The sequence below is a fragment of the Macrobrachium nipponense genome, chromosome 16 (assembly GCF_015104395.2).
Source record: "Macrobrachium nipponense isolate FS-2020 chromosome 16, ASM1510439v2, whole genome shotgun sequence".
NCBI lineage: Eukaryota > Metazoa > Arthropoda > Malacostraca > Decapoda > Palaemonidae > Macrobrachium > Macrobrachium nipponense.
The window spans coordinates 78,592,710-78,610,209 of record NC_087209.1 but is presented as its reverse complement, the minus strand read 5'-3'; the positions used below and the strand labels follow the sequence as shown (position 1 = coordinate 78,610,209).

Sequence of the window (17,500 nt, the reverse complement as noted above, 5' to 3'; positions counted from 1 at the left end):
AGATCTTGCAGATCCTCATTCGTTTATTTTTCCTTCATGGCATATATCTTTATATGTATATTATATATATATATATATATATATATATATATATATATAATATATGTATATATATGTATGTATGTATGTATGTATATATATATATATATATGTGTGTGTGTGTGTGTGTGTGTGTGTGTGCATGTATACATATATATGTGTGCATATATATATATATATATATATATATATATATATATATAGACAGATAGATAGATAGTATGTGAAGTACCTTAGTTGAAGCGAAACAGCGAACCAGAGGAAAAGCCACTGACAAAATATTTGCAGATTATTTACCTTAAAAATGTAAGTATTCTACGATTAATATGAAGGCATGGAGTTGTAGTAAATATGCATTTTGACTAAGAGAAATAGATTGATCCGGATGGCATTTCCCGAGATGTATTTCAGTATTGCCATGCCCCTAGGTTAGGTTAGCTCTACATCCCACCTGGTTATTCGGGTGTGAGAAACACCATGAGATTATTTTCGAGAAGGTTTTATGGTTAGTTGATAAGCCAATAAAAGGGCTGGAAACTCTCAGTCTCTCGAGAGAGTTCATATGGGCAGGATGTATGCTCCACCTCTCCTGAGGGATGCTTGCGAAAGACGTATCCCTCAGGAATGGTGGATCATTCATCCTGCAAAAAAATATGCCGAAGTCTCTTCGGCGCAAATGAGTTTTCTGTACAGCATATAATGCTGTACGAAACTTTCAGTCACGGCCCACGAAACATTCAGCCACAGCCTGGTGGTGGCCGGTGTATTATTGGCGATCATGGCTAATTTTAACCTAAAATACAATAAAAACTACTGAGGCTAGGGGGCTGCAATTTGGTATGTTTGATGATTGGAGTGTGGATGGTCAGCATACCAGTTTGCAGCCCTCTAGCCCCAGTCATTTCTTAAGCCCTGAGGATGATCTGAAAAAGTGCGGAAGGACAGACAAATAGCCATCTCAATAGTCCTCTTTTACAGAAAACTAAAAAAATGTACTTTTAAACAAATAGCCAAGATCATTGACGATTTGTTCTTCGAGATTTTTTTTTCAATTCATCCGTTTTATTTCTTCAACTTCGTATTTCTTTAACTTTCAGGTTATACTTGATGCCAGATGAGCGACGATACCTACAAACGAAGATTAGGAAAAAAACCTGCAATCCTAGATTCGATGAGACGTTCGGCTTCCAGGTAAGAATCTGTGTACTCTTCCAGACAGGCTCATATGACTATACTTGTCCTCTTGCCTGCATTAAGGGGTCGGCTGCCTGATGCGCCTTGTCCACTGCCTTCTATCAAAGGCATCATCCGCCACCTCTTCTCTCCATATCTTCCTTCACTTTATCTCGCCATCTAATTCTCTGTCTCTATCTCGATCTTCTTCCCCTAACAGATTCCTCCCAAGCACTCTTCACTTCCCCCTCGTCATCCATCCTCAACGCATGCCCATACTTTCTCATTCGCGACTCTCTTATGACCTCTGTAATCTTTACTATGCCTACCCTTCTTCTTATTTCATCATTTTCCAATCTCTCAAGCAGCGACATTCCCATAATCCACCCCAGCGTTCTCATACTTGTCATTCCGCCATTAATTTAGATGACTCTTCATTGGGTGCCATTTTGGCTCGCTGTCTACTCGTCACCTAGTACTAAACACCTCGTCACAAGGAGCTTCCGCCATGTTAAGTACTAGCGTAGCACCCCGTACTAAACATGGCTGGAGCTCCTTGGGACGCCGTTTAGTACTAGCCCCTCGGGGATCAAAGTATTATATGGTACACCCATTTTTATATCGTGTGGTCGACAAATTATTTAAATAAACGGTACCTACGAGCTGCCGTATACTTTACATTTACCATACGGTGTTTAGAACTACACCTCGGAGTAGGTAACGTATAACAAACCAAAGTAACACCTTCATTGTTAGAACCAAAGAACCTCAGAACAAAAATGTAAAGTTACATAAAAAGTAATGGTTGATTAAAGGAAAATTTGAATTCCGTCTTCGCATTTTTTAAAAGTTTATTTTTAGCTTGAACAAAGCAACTTTATGATTTCCATTCAATCTATCTTACTAGTTTTAGACAAAAAGCCTGAATAAGCACTTTTTTCATCATCGAATGTTCGCCTTTAGGCCGCTTGAACTGGCAAACAAAAAAATATTAGATGAAATATGACCTTGTTAGTAAGCGCTCTAAAACACCTTTTTTTGTAACAAATAATTCAAAATTTCCTAATTCGATCACCTAAAAAAAGAAAAATATATTCTTAGAATATATTTTGCAATAGAAAAATACAGATTTTATAGATTTTGCATCAGTATTCTTTATAAAACAATGTCAGCGTCTCGAAGCGAAAAACGCCCGAGAAAATACTAAAAAAATAACTTATATTTCATATAAAGGCATATTCTTCCGTAATTCTTCTTTTTTTTCTTTTTTTTTTGCTTTTGTGCGTGGTTATGTACATGTGCGAGTGAATTTTTAAAAAAATAGACTTACTTATTTGAATGAATAGCGAAGCTCTTCTAAAGAAACCATGACACAAATGTTGTTTTTAAACGACTTGCTGGATAATATTTTTTTCGTTGGAAAACTGACTTATATACAGTGATGGCATCTCTTTCAAGAGTGATTTGCAATAACGTATTATTATATGTTTTCGTAGGAAAAAAATGATGCTTGGCAACTACAAGAGAAAGTAATAAAGGTTTGTATGAGATGATGAGGTACAGTCAAAGAGAAGAACAATCAGAAGCTTACCAACTTTCATAAAGTAAATGTGTGGATGTGCTGACGGAAATTGTGGCTGGGGGGCTGTTGGTTGCTGGGGGGCGGGGGCTGGAATATAGCTCTGCTGGAAGAAATCAGGCTCTCTCCTTCCAGACAATGAAAAGTGCTCTGGAAGAAAGGCAATTTATTGGTCACCACCATTAGGGGAGAATAAGACAATATCTAAAAAAAGTAACCTGTGGTCTAAAGATTAAGTTGAATCAGCTGGTCAAATGGTAAAGTGGTTAGTATCGTGGCATGCCACTCAGATGCCCGGGTTCGCGTCTTCCCCGAGGCTATGAAAAATCGCTGGCTTTTTATCATGATTACTTACTGCTGCCGTGTGGGTTCTGCGGCGAGAGGTTGAAACCGACATTCTTTGAAAGCTTGAATTTCAAGCCAATGGACCCTATGTGCTTGTTCTATGTGAATATGTGTCATCTACTGAAATAATAATGATAAAATTGAATACTGGACCCTACACTATAGCTAGGAGATGGCGGATAACTGAAAGACCTGGTCAATTATTTTTTCAACTGAACAGGAGCTTGAAGATATTTAGGTAAAAACTTGGTTCAGAGACCAAATCCTTGAACTGGACGAGCAAATGTAAGTCTTATAAGCAACACATCACTCCAAATAGAGGCCGACCCTTACCACTTCAATTCTATAACTACAATTAAATTACAAATTATATCATCCTGCAATTAATTGAATTACAATTACTTACTATAGTTTCCTTTTCACTTACGATAACAGGAAATTCTGTAATTAATTACATTTCAATTAGATCACAGTTACTCCAACCCTGACTGAGAGACAGTTCCTCGTTGGACGAGTGGTTTACGTGCTCGCCTACCGATTCGGTAGTCCCGTGATCGATTCCCCGCTCTGCCAACGTGGAATTAGAGGAATTTGTTTCTGGTGATTAGAAATTAATTTCTCGATATAATGTGGTTCGGATCCCACAATAAGCTGTAGATCCCGTTCTTAGGTAACCAATTGGTTCCTAGCCACGTACAAATATCTAATCCTTCGGGCCAGCCCTAGGAGTCCTGTTAATCAGCTCAGTGGTCTGGTTAAACTAAGATATACTTAACTTTTAACTGACTGAGAGACGTTGTACTAAAAACATTTGAGTGACTAGGTCCTCTGTAACCTTTTTAGAAATCCTACTGGAGTTTCCTGCTGCTCTCCTATTAGAATCATCACTCACATGTAACTTATTTTAATCATTTTTTCAACATATTTTTTTCAGAATATCATCATCACATCCAATGGGACACTTGTCCGGATCTTATTGGCACAAAGTCATATTGCCTGTGGTTATTTAGAGAATCCTTTGTTGACCTCCTTTATTATATCTTGAAGGCAATCAATAGTTTGGCCTGGCCTGGTGTTCTTTGTACTCGACCTTTCCTTTTTGCAAAGTTATTTTGAACGTGTTGATTACCACTTTTATATCCGTTGTTGCCAATGATATACAATATCTGCTCCCACTTTTCCATTCATAATGTTTACTCCTTCTTTCTTACCTGTGTCCTTTTCCATCCTGCCATTTACTCTGAGTCTGCTTTCCCCAAAGAAAAGAGCTGTTTATGATGATTCTAATAGGAGAGCAGCGGAAAGCAGATGTAGAATTTCTAAAAAGTTTGCAGAGGACCTCACCCAGTCACATAAACCTTCAGTCCCTGTTCTGCCAATGTGGAATCAGAGGAATTTATTTCTGGTGATAAGAATTCATTTCTGGATATAAGTTCGTATCCCACAATAAGCTGAAGGTCCCGTTGCTAGGTAACCAATTGTTTCCTAGCTACGTAAAAATATCTAATCCTTAGGGCCAGCCCCAGGAGAGCTGTTAATCAGTTCAGTTGTGTGGTTAAACTAGGATATACTTAACTTAGTACAAGGACTCTCAATTAAGGAAAGGGAAGATTATATTCCTCTTCTCCTTCAATAGTTAAGATTTTTTTATTGCAGCTTACTGGTGACAATAGTCGTCTATGCAAGTAGGTATAAAAAGAATGCAGAACAAATTAATTTTAAATTTGCTATTGACTTGTAATATATATATTTGAGAAATACTGTTTATATTAGCTAATTAGCAGTTGGGAACCTAAAGTCTTTGACACCAAAGTTCGAATATCAATCGAAATTCGCTAAAAGTAGGACAATAACCCAAAAGCTTCTTGAATTTCATTCTTAACTTCTGAGAAATAAATTTCTATACATGAGCGTGACCTGTCGCTAGCGACCCGAAGATTAACATGCCCTTGAAACAAGATCACAAAATAGTTTTTGTAAATCTATTAAAGAATCTTTAGAGACATAATACCCGGTGTATACCTATCTAGATATTAATCTGTCCAATAACATTATTAAAAGGATTATATTTCGTTCGAGACTTTTTTTTCGGCCCACTCCGTGAGAATTCAGAGATAAGTCAAGAAATCTATATATGCATACACAGGGACCAGGCGGATGTATAAATCTTTAAATGTGGGGGGAGGAGCACCTATGATTATTATATATATACTATATATGTATATATATATATATATATATATATATATATATATTTATATATATATACTATATATATATATATATATATATATAATATATATATATATATATGGATGTATGTATGATATAACATGTGCACAAATAAACATATTAATACTTATGTATACAGATGCACACACACACACACACACACACACACACACACACACATATATATATATATATATATATATATATATATATTATATATATGTGTGTGTGTGTGTGTGTGTGTGTGTGTGGGTGTGTGTGTGTGTGTAGCTACACAGTAGAAGTTGTTGTTGTTATTGTTTTTGATATTCTACAGTTCGTCGTTTTTGTCGAAATAATCATTAATTAACAGATTTTTGCTACTACTAACTACTTATTGAAAGAAAACAATATTCTGATATTCATATCCAAGTTGGGGGGAGGGGGTTAGGCACGTGACCATGTGACCCCCCTTTAATCTGAAACTGGCCAGAGATTGACATAAAAGAAACTACATGTCCGTATTATGTAAGTTTTGGTGTGTAGGGAAAGAGTTTTGTCTAGGAAACATTATTCATCAGCATTCAGATATATGCCTATTAATTCATTCATGAATCTCATCACGTATAACAAGTATTTGAAGACTTTGTAAAGTAAAAGAACGAAAACTTTGAACGATAAAATTAATTGCTTGTGATGCATGATTAGGACAACATGACGTTCAAAGGAGGTATTGAGGAGATAAGTATAAAGGTCTCTTACGAAAAATTAAATAAAAATTGCTAGATTTTACCGAGATTAATGAAAAGTATTATAAAAGAAAAATGAGAACAGCATCACAATATACTAAAGACTCTGATTAACAAATTTAAAAATCTATTTTATTACACTAGTTGATTTCCAATTTAATACATTCCATAAGTGATACATACATTTCAGTAGAATGTACTATGTCTGAATGGATATATATAGTATATATAATATATATATATATATATATATATATATATAATATATATATATATATATATATATATATATATTCATATAATATATATATATCTATATATATATATATATATATATATATATATATATATTTATATATATAAACTTTCGAAATATATCACTAAGATCTTATCCCCGTTATTTGGAACCATCTCCGATTCTATATATATAATTCTCTAGATTTAGTTGATAAATTAAACAAAATTTCTCTTTGCCCTACTGATAGATTCGTTAGTTTTGATGTATGTTCTCTTTTTACTAAAGTCCCTATAGACTCCATTTTAGAATATCTTAGTAATGAACTAACTCAGCATGAATTACCTCTACCTATAAGTCACATTATTTCACTCACGAGTTTGTGCATTTGTGATTGTAAGTTTATATTCAATGGTGAATTTTATCAACAAATTTTTGGCATGGCAATGGGAAATCCTTTATCACCATTACTCTCAAACCTGTATATGGAATTCTTTGAAAAACGCTACTTACCTAATATCATTCATATTCCTGTAAAGTGGTATCGCTATGTTGATGATTGTTTAGCTGTTCTTCCTGTCGGTATTGATGTAAATGATTTCAGGTACCATCGATTAAGTTTACTCTAGAATTAGAAAAAGACAATTGCCTCCCTTTCTTAGACGTTTTGATACATAGAGAACCATTTCAATGTAAATTCAGTATTTATAGGAAACCGACTAACAACTTAACTTATGTTCATTTCTTCTCAGGCCACCATCTTAACATAAAAATATCAATTTTTTCCTTTATGTTTTTACGAGCATTGCGAATTGTCAGTCCACAATATTTGGATCAAGAAATTGAATAAATAAGAAAAATAGGGAAAGATTCATGCTATACTTCACATATATTAGACCTTTGTTATAATAAAGCCCACAAAAAGTTTTATACTGTAAGTAACACGCAGAAAGAAAATTCTAAGAACATTCCCAGTTTACCTTATTTTAACGGATTTTAAACCATTAAATCATTGTTAAAAGCTTTTAATGTCAACCTTGCTCTTTCCTATAATAACACACTAAAAGGAATGTTAATAAAAAATGGCCCCAGAGAAAGCAACAACATAATATATAAAATTCCATGTATGGATTGTCCCTCATTTTATCTCGGACAGTCTAGCAAAGGCTTAGAAGTAGGCTAAGCCAGCATAAATATTCTGTAAAAACTGGGCAAAAATCTAATGCATTATTCATTCATTTAAGTGAAAACAACCACCGAATAAATTGGATTGATAGTTCAGTAATTGCAAGGTCAAGAGATGTCTTATCACGAAATCTTTTAGAATCTGCTTTAATACAACTTGCTTTTCATTGTAATTTCAATGTTAGTCGTGGCCTTTTTCATTTAGAACCTTGTATATGTAACATGTTTAAGAATGACCTCAAAGATATAATTACTGACTTAAATAAAAATCAGTTGCCTTAGAGTTATTAATTTTGTTGTAATGTATGTCTGACATGTATTGTGAATATGGTTTTGTTTACCAAGTTCTGAATAGCTGTCACCTATAATCCTTTAATTGTCTTGAAATTGTATCTGAGATGATTGTCTTAAACCTTTAATTGCACCCATTCTTTATGCTGGTTTGGGAAGGTTTCTTATCTTCCAGGTGTGTTGGATTCTAGGTACTAATCTCTTTACAATCCCTATCGGTCAGTTATACGAATCTTCTTGTATTGTCTTTTCTTGTATGTATGTCAGTCTCAGTCTCTGCTCAGTAACGGACTTTTAACGTCGAAAGATCTTGCAGACCTCCTTCGTTTATTTTTCCTTCATGGCATATATCTTTATTTATATAGTATATATATATATATATATATATATATATATACATATACTATATATAATATATTATATATACCTATATATATTGGATTGAGATTGTCAGTCCTGTGGTCTTTTCTCGACGATACTACTCATTCGTTGTATTTTGGGGTCGACGGTTGTATGATAAGCTGGTCTGAGAATTGAACAGAGCTTCCTAGTGTAAACTACGAACTCTTAGCACTGAAGGTAAGCAACCAATTTGGAAACTATCGTAATCAATATGGAAATACACATTTCCTTATGATAATATCTTACGTATCCTACTTCTTTTGTATATCATTACATCACCAACCCAGCTTCGCGTTCAACTGAAATATGAATAAGCGGAATACAAGAAAATAGACGGAAATGACGACTGATATTGTCGTTGTGGAAAAGCTTGGGGCTTTGTCATCTGCAGCTGATAAAAACCCAACGGCTACGGCCGATGAAATAGGGTCGAATTCACGACTCTGTGAACCGTGGCTAAATAATAATTCAAACCGTCATTTAACCCACTTGCCTACATACCGTAAGGTTTGTGGTATCGTTAACTCTCTCTCTCTCTCTCTCTCTCTCTCTCTCTCTCTCTCTCTCTCTCTCTCTCTCTCTCCGTTGACACAATATAAAATATTAGACGCGTGAAATGACAGCTATGACTAAGGGGTCTCTTAATTACATTGAGAAAATCACCTCTTCTAGATCGTACTCTTGCAATTTCTTTACCATTTACTAGTTTATTTTTCTTCTCTCTGCAATGAAATCAAGTTTACTAAGCTATCTCTCTCTCTCTCTCTCTCTCTCTCTCTCTCTCTCTCTCTCTCTCTCTCTCTCTCTCTCTCTCCATGCAAATGCAAATGTCTCCCGTAGTCGCCTTATATCAATAACCTTCTGGGACTCTTTTCGAAGTCATTTTTAAATCAAGTCCATTATCCTGTAACTCATTAACCAACGAATTATTCCTTTTTCCTCTTTTTTTCCCTGTTCGAATTAATGTATCACTTTTTTTATCTTTTTTTTCCCAGTTCGCATTAATTAATTCAGCAGAAATGAGTCAAGCATCTCTCTCTCTCTCTCTCTCTCTCTCTCTCTCTGTGGATCCTTTTACCTTTGACATTTAACCGTTCAGTGTAAATTACAAATCGATTCCACTGGGAATGAACCTTTTAACATCTTGTTAAAACGATCAATGTCAATCTATTCTGAATTGGCCTCTCGATGTCACAGGTTTTAGATTCACTGCATCGATTCTAAAACACTATCACCGAAGGCAAAGGATGCCTGGCAATGTATGGAATGTATACCGAGGTCGCTTCATTAAGTTATTACATATGATTAGATAACATTATGAGTAACAGTAATAAACAAGTAAAAAATGCGCCGTACTTCGCCGCATCGAGTTTTCTGTACAACGTATAATGCTGCATAAAACTCATAGCCAAGGCCATTGATCCTCTCAATCGGCCGTGGAAGCTTGTGTTGTTGGACTAGCGGTGCCAGACGCACGATCGTGGTCAATTTTAACCTTAAATAAAATAAAAACTACTAACAATAGAAGGCTGCAATTTGGTATGTTTCAAGACTGGAGGTTGGATGATCATCGTATTAATTTGCAACCCTCTATCCTCAGTAGTTTTTAAGATCTGAAGTGGACAGAAAAGTGCAGACGGACTGACAAAGCCATCTCAAAAGTTTTCTTTTACAAAAAAACTAAAAGTATTAATTCCACTTCTAAGTAGCATACATCAAATAAACTCTACTCTCCGTCCGTTGCTGTTATATAGTAGAATCTGAGATTTCTAAAAGTCTGACGAGGTCTTAAGGCCTGAGGAAATCAACAATCTATCGACAATGCCGAAGGGAAATCACGAGATACAATAGGTTCTTCCGAATTGCTTCTCCGGAGTCTGTATTTCAAATATTACTGTAAGCCTTACCTCCAGGGATGAGAGCGATGAATAGCAAGAATTCAACGGACAATGGACAGGTAATTATGTAGTCTCTCTCTCTCTCTCTCTCTCTCTCTCTCTCGCCCCCCCGAAACCCCCCCCCCCCCCCCCCCCCCCCCCCCTCTCTCTCTCTCTCTCTCTCTCTCTCTCTCTCTCTTTTCAGCTAGATATGAACTACCATAGCTGTTTATTTATAGGACCCGGACATCATTTCTCCCGCTGCTGATTTTTTTTCTCATATGTTTTTATCGCAAGAGAAAACTGAGCTTTTCTTCGAGGAAAATAAAATGATGAAAAAATTTATTAAATATTGCATCGTAATAAGCAAAGAAATCTAATGGACAGGTCATACGAAGATATATCTAAAGATAAAACATCTTTAGAAGGACCAGTGACATGTTTTGCTCAATATAAACTTCGTACCATGCAGTACGGTGAGTTCAATTGATTACTTCATTAAAATTCCAAGTTTTATCACATTCTCTGCATTTGAAAGTGTGGTCTGAATATATATATATATATATATATCTATATATTATATATATATATATATATATATATATATGTATATGTATATATATATATATATATATATATATATATATATATATATATATATATATACATATACCCTATGTATATCATTGGATATAGGGTCATGATATTCCCTTCCATTTTTACTGAAGCAGTTTGCAGTATTCATACTCATGAATATGAATACCTTTTATGAAGAGCTATAGTGTTCAATAAGTATAAAAGCTACAACATGATTTTGACATTGCTTCCATACGTAAGACTATGCCACCTATATATCCAGTGCTGTCCTCAGCACGAGTAAACAAATGATTGAAGAAGCAAATCCATAGTTATGTATATGTACATATATATTTAAAGAGAACTCTGTATATGTACTACGTATACATAAATGCTGTATATGTACTACGTATACATAAATGCTGTGCAATTAGAAATTCAAAAGTTCCTTCGAAGATGCAACGCATTTCTACCCTCCAACAATTCGCATTGAATTTGTCTAATTCATTTATATTTTTACTTATTTGTTTATTAATTCAATAAATTAAGTTTTTTTTCTTTTCTAATAAATAATCATTTCCATCTGCATTTACAACTGTCTTCTTCTGCAACGTCTTTCAAAAGAACATTATATTCTTAGGAAGCTTGCATTTTAAGTCAATGGCCCTTGAGAATAGGGGTTTATGTTGTGAATGGTTATTATTATAATAATTATAATACTCCAAATTTCTCCTCATTTTCTTCAAGCAGCAAAAATTCGCCTTTCCTTCATCCACGTTCAGTAAAAAGCAGTGGGATATGACATTCGTTCAGCATTGAATACCATTTCAGCTGAGTACAGCAGCACGAACCTTAACACGATTTATCACGTGCTTCATTTAATTACGAAACTGCGAGTGTGATTTTACCCTCAGGCCAGGAGTGAACTATTTCAACCTGGGGCGAGTGCCAGGGCCCTCTATATTTCACCGAGTTCTATGGACATTTCATAGATATGGACCATTATTTCCTAGAGAATTCTTTTTTATTTTTCTTTATTCAGCTACGCGATGTATTTGAATGCCAGACGTAGGACGATTTTACATTTTATACTTCACTGATTTCCATTGAAATTTCTTAGATATGGATCAATATTTCCTTGAAAAATATTTTTTTTCTCTATTCAGCCAAGAGATATATTTGAATCCCAGACACAGCACGATTATGTATTTTAATATTTCACTAATTCTTATCGACATTTCATAGATATTGACCATTATTTCCTAAAGAAAATTGTTTATTATTCTATTTATTCAGCTAAGCGATATATTTGAATGCCAGACGTAGGATAATTATATATTTTATACTTCACTGTTTTCTATGGACATTTCATAAATATGGATCATTATTTCCTTTAAAAAATCTTTATTCGCCTAGGCGATATATGTGAATTACAGACAGGGCGATTTTATATTTTACATTTCACTGATTAATATAGACATTTCATAGATATGGATCATTATTTCCTTTAAAAAAGTCTATTTTTTATTTATTCAGTCAAAAATATATTTGAATGCGAGACGGGGGACCATGATACGCCAATCTATTACCCTCTATTAAGGTTTTATGCATCAGAAAACCCCAAATCAAAAATTCAGTTTTTAAAAGATATACTTTATACCTAAATTAAATGAAAACCTGTTTCATTTATACGGTTACCTATTTAAAGTATCAACCTAAAGGGAAAAAAACGTCTTCCCCAAATCAAGGAATTCAGTTTTTAAAAGATGTACTTTATACCTACATTAAATGAAAAGCTGTTTCATTTATGCGGTTAATTATTTAAAGTATCAACCTAAAGGAAAAAAAAAACATCTTCCCCAGAACCTCAATTTTGTACTGTTATGACCCTCACAGTAAAGAAAACGATATCGTTTCATTTCCTGTCTTCCTACAGGAAGTAAAGAAGGTCTTCCGTTGACCTTAAAGGAAAGATATTAATACCTACTTCAGAGAGCTTTTCCTCTCAGAGGAGAAATGAAACTTCACGACAGTAAGCGACTATAAATGGATTTCATCACACCACTTTCTAGTTGCTGCATTATTTCGAAGAGGGATAAGTGAGAGTGGTTTTAGTTTTATTCTGGAGTAGATTTTTCACGCAGCTCAAGAACAACCAGGTATATCATCGGGAATTATGGGATCTTTGTGGCATAATATTTGAAAGCGTAAATATAGCATGAAGAGTCTGTGACACACACACACACACACGACACACATATATATATATATATATATATATATATATATTATATATATATATATATATATATATATATATATATATATATATATATATATATAGTGTGTGTGTGTGTGTGTGTGTGTGTGTCACACGCATGATTGTTAAAGATATAATTACACACACAAACACACACACACACACACACATATATACACACACACACACACACACATATATATACACACACACACACACATATGTATATATATATATATATATATATATATATATATTATATATTATTATATTATATTCTATTATATATATATATATATATTATATATCTATATATATTATATATATATTATTATATATAATAATAGATTATATATATATATATATCTATATATATATATATATATATATATATATATATATATATATATATATATATATATATATATATCTATATATATATATATATAGATTATATATATATATATATATATATATATATATACTATATATATATATATATCTATATATATATATATATATATATATATTATAGATATATATTTTTATATATATATATATATATATTATATATATATATCTATATAAAATATATATATATTATATATATATATATATATATACAATATATATATATATATATATATATACTATATATATATATAATATGTAATATATATATATATGTGTTTATGTTTGCGTATATGTGTGCTTCCGTACGTAATGATATCAACGCCCTTTCAGTATCAAAGATGATTCATTCATAAATATTCAGACAGACAGACAGGCAGTCAGACAGCTTTGTCCCTTCACATGTATATATGGAATTATCTGTCCTTTTATTTCGAATTAGTATATTAAAATTATCACCATACAAATTTTCCTCATAAAGTTTAGACTGATAAACGATCCATACTTCCGGTGCTACGTTTATTCACCTCAGCAGTGGTTCGTAGGACCACTACTGGAGACGCCGCTTCATTAAGCTCAGTTTTGCTCACCTCGTCACAAAACCTGGGTATTATGGCTTCTTTTTCCATCCATCCCTTTCTCCATCCATCTAGCATTGCGTGGGCATTCCTTTCCTTCTCATTTTACTCCTTATTTATCACTATTGCAACTGCTTTTCAGAGCTTGCTTATCGTAATCTGCCTTCACTTTCTCCACTTTGCCAGCACCGGAACTTGCTCCTGGAATCACTGCTAGGTGCCATACGCTCCGTAGTCCAGCAAGTACTGAGAGAAGTCAGTGGCCTATAGCTCAAACGTCTACCGATTTTATCAATACCCAATATCATTCACTTTCAGACCACAGAATTTTCTTCTTTCTTCTGCGTTTCAAAAATCATTTGATGTGTCATTTGATCCTGTTCTACAAGAAAGTAAGTCCTCATTTTTTTTCCCTTGCTGGCCAACAGAAATTTGTTGACTGATGTGACAGGTTTTCGCAAAATCTAAAGATTAAGTTTCGCTCTATTTCAAGTACTATTTCTTCTACATCAGTTTCCCACGGGCAACAAAATAAACTGCCTAAAATAAAAGGGTCGAAAAATGACATGATCTCCGACAACTTTCAGGGGAACGCCATAAAAGAAATAAAAAAAAAGGAAGTTGATGGTAAAAGGAAAGTTGGAGAAAAACAAGCGGCTTTTCTTTTGTGATAAAAGGTTTCGGTAAAGTTTGAAAAGACTTTACCCAGATTTAGGGATATCAAAACGAGCGGTGAAGCCAACATTCAACTATTTTTCCAGAATCATTCTGTAGTCCTACACAAATAGGATTTAAAGATTTGATTTTTGAAAGGTTACCTTCTCTTCGTTATTTCTTTGTTCTACTTTCCTCGAAAGATTTTTACAGCCAAGATTTATAATGTGTTTGGAGAATATTGGAGGGGATGTTTTATTCTTCATGGAGATCACCCGCACGTAGTTACTACTCAAATTTATCAACAAAAAGTTTAATAGGTGGGAAGGTATATATATGCAACCTGTGAAGCTGAATATGAAAGGATTTCGTTACAAAATAGTTTCCTTTCTGGAACAGATCCCTTTTATTTCAAAACGAAGTCAACTTTCATCTACCAATAATTTCTCATCCGAAGCATAAAGTTTCAGACTACAAAATCACAGTCGCTGAAATCAGACGTTTGTTTTGATGGTGAAATTTTCCTCTCTCTCTCTCTCTCTCTCTCTCTCTCTCTCTCTCTCTCTCTCTCGCCTTGAATATTTCCTTTTCCTTCGGATCTTTTCAGCCTTAAGAATTTGCTCCTGTAATATTTATGTACTATTTCATTACCTGTTCCATCGCATTAGTAATATCCATTAGCACTGTGAAAGTAAATCGTTAATCCTGGGATTACATAGCTTGATGACAGTTCTCGTCTTCATCCTTCTGTTTACTGGTCCGCTGGTATAGCGGTTAGTGTCGTGGCATGCCACTCAGATGTCGCGGATTAGCGTCTCTACCAGAGGGATGAAAAATCACTGGCTCTATCATTGAACAGTTACTGCTGCAGTGTGGGATCTGCGGTGGGAGGTTCAAACCAACATTCTTTTGAAGCTTGAATCTCAAGTCACTGGCCCCTTTATTGTGCTTGTTCCATGTGAATAGGGTTCGTCTGTTTATATATTAATAGTAATAGATTCTTCTCTATTTTTCGAATAGCGGCTTTCTTAGTACTACTTAAACAGGCTAGCAGGGCGCCTAGAGAGAGAGAGAGAGAGAGAGAGAGAGAGAGAGAATGACTTTGATGAATATGATATCATAGATTATCTGTAAAAAATTAAAATATACATATACACACTGATCTTGACCCTGCATTTGAAAATTACCTCTATGGGCGCTCTACTAGCCTGTCTAAGTAGTCCTGAAAAAGCCGCTATTCGAAAAATAGCGAAGAATCTCTACAAGCGTAACGCTGCTGAAGTAGCCGTTACTTTTAATAAAGTATTCTTGAGAGACGGTCTGCCTCCTAAGAACAATAATAATGATAATAATACAAATAATAAAAATAATGGTTCCTTGTCTCGCTATCTTCCCTCCTCTGATAATGGGTATCGCCTCCTTTCTATTCGGTCTTGTTGTCAACATAAAGAAAGGAGCACATTTCGCAGTTAATGTGTCTGCGCCTTTAACATCACCGTTGGATTGAAATTACATCTAAACATTTCTTAGTTTTCTGTAAAAGAAAACCATTGGCATGGCTATTTGTCCGTCATTCTACACTTTTTCTGTCCGTCCTCAAATCTTAAAAACTACAGTAGGTGGGTGGCTGTGTCACGTCTCCCCTAATGTCTCAAAAACAAGATAAGATCTTTTCTGATATCATCATTTATTATTATTATCATTATTATTACTCCGACCCGCTGTCGTGATCATACTCGGATGATACCGAGAGAAAAGTTAGCCACTACAAGAATTCGACTACAGTAGATTTACATCAACTGTGCATCCGATGTCTATGGCAGTCCCTTACGACGCTCCTGAATGGCTATTGATAAGTCAGTCACAGGGCTGGAAACTCTCAGTCACTCTCGAGCGTTCACATAGGCAGGATGTATGTTCCACCTCTACTGAGGAATACTTTTAAAAGATGTATCCCTCAAGAGAGGTGGAACATAGATCCTGCTTATGAGAACACTCCCGAGAGACTGAGAGTTTCCAGCCTTGTAATTGGCTTATCACAGCCAATCAGGAGCGTTGTGAGGGACTGCCCTAGACGTTGGATGCACAGTTGATGTGAATCCACTATAAACCCAACATTGACTTGTACCTTGAATTATTTATTTATTTGCTTTGTGTAATAAATAAATTTTAATGCAACGATGTCCCTGAAATTGACTCTTCCTGACGAATCACATCGGTGCAATACTCGCCAGTTGTAATAGCAGAGAGGAAGCAGTTATTAGAGAAAATAGCGAAGACTGTTTACAAGTTAAATGCAGCTGATGCAGCAATGAAGAGTGGGGTACCAGACTCCTAAAGCCACCCGATTGCAATTAATAGCGTAAACCAGTCCAAAGCTGCCCATTGCACTCAGCGATCCCGTCCCGATGATGGCCAAACGAGGTGGCTGAAACGTAGACGCCTAGAGGAAAAACCAGATAAGAAATACCGGATCGACCCCTGGCGACTACAGCCTGTTCCCGACTTATGAGACACACCTGAATACCTGTTGCCGACCCCCATTCTGTTCCAGATACCCTGTCGCCTTTGATAACACCAGCCCGAAATGCCGTTGACGGCCTAAACCACGGTGAATATTGGACAGCTGAAAAACAAATCATAAGGAGAATTGAAAGAATTTTGTATAAAATCAATTCTGTGCATTCTGTCATTTTTTTTAAAAAATATTATATTATTATTATTATTTTATTATTATTATTATTATTATTATTATTATTATTATTATTATTATTACTAGTTTGTTAAAAGTGATTGCTGCTTCAGCACTATTAATCTTGTAGAGAATCTTCTCTATTTTTCTGATGACGGCTCTCTCGTTTTTGCTTATACTGGCGAGCAACGCACCAAAGGGCATGGTAAAATTCGGTTGAGTCATTTTGTTAAAAATTATTGC

At 34.5% G+C, this 17,500-nt stretch overlaps 1 protein-coding gene across 1 annotated transcript in view; it reads left to right on the top strand.

The window, feature by feature from the left end:
- LOC135195841 (synaptotagmin-15-like) overlaps window positions 1-17,500 on the top strand; it is a 682,485-nt gene that overhangs the window by 581,120 nt on the left and 83,865 nt on the right. The window contains 1 exon segment of the mRNA XM_064222358.1: window positions 1,137-1,230. Within this exon segment, the coding sequence (XP_064078428.1) occupies window positions 1,137-1,230 (94 nt within the window).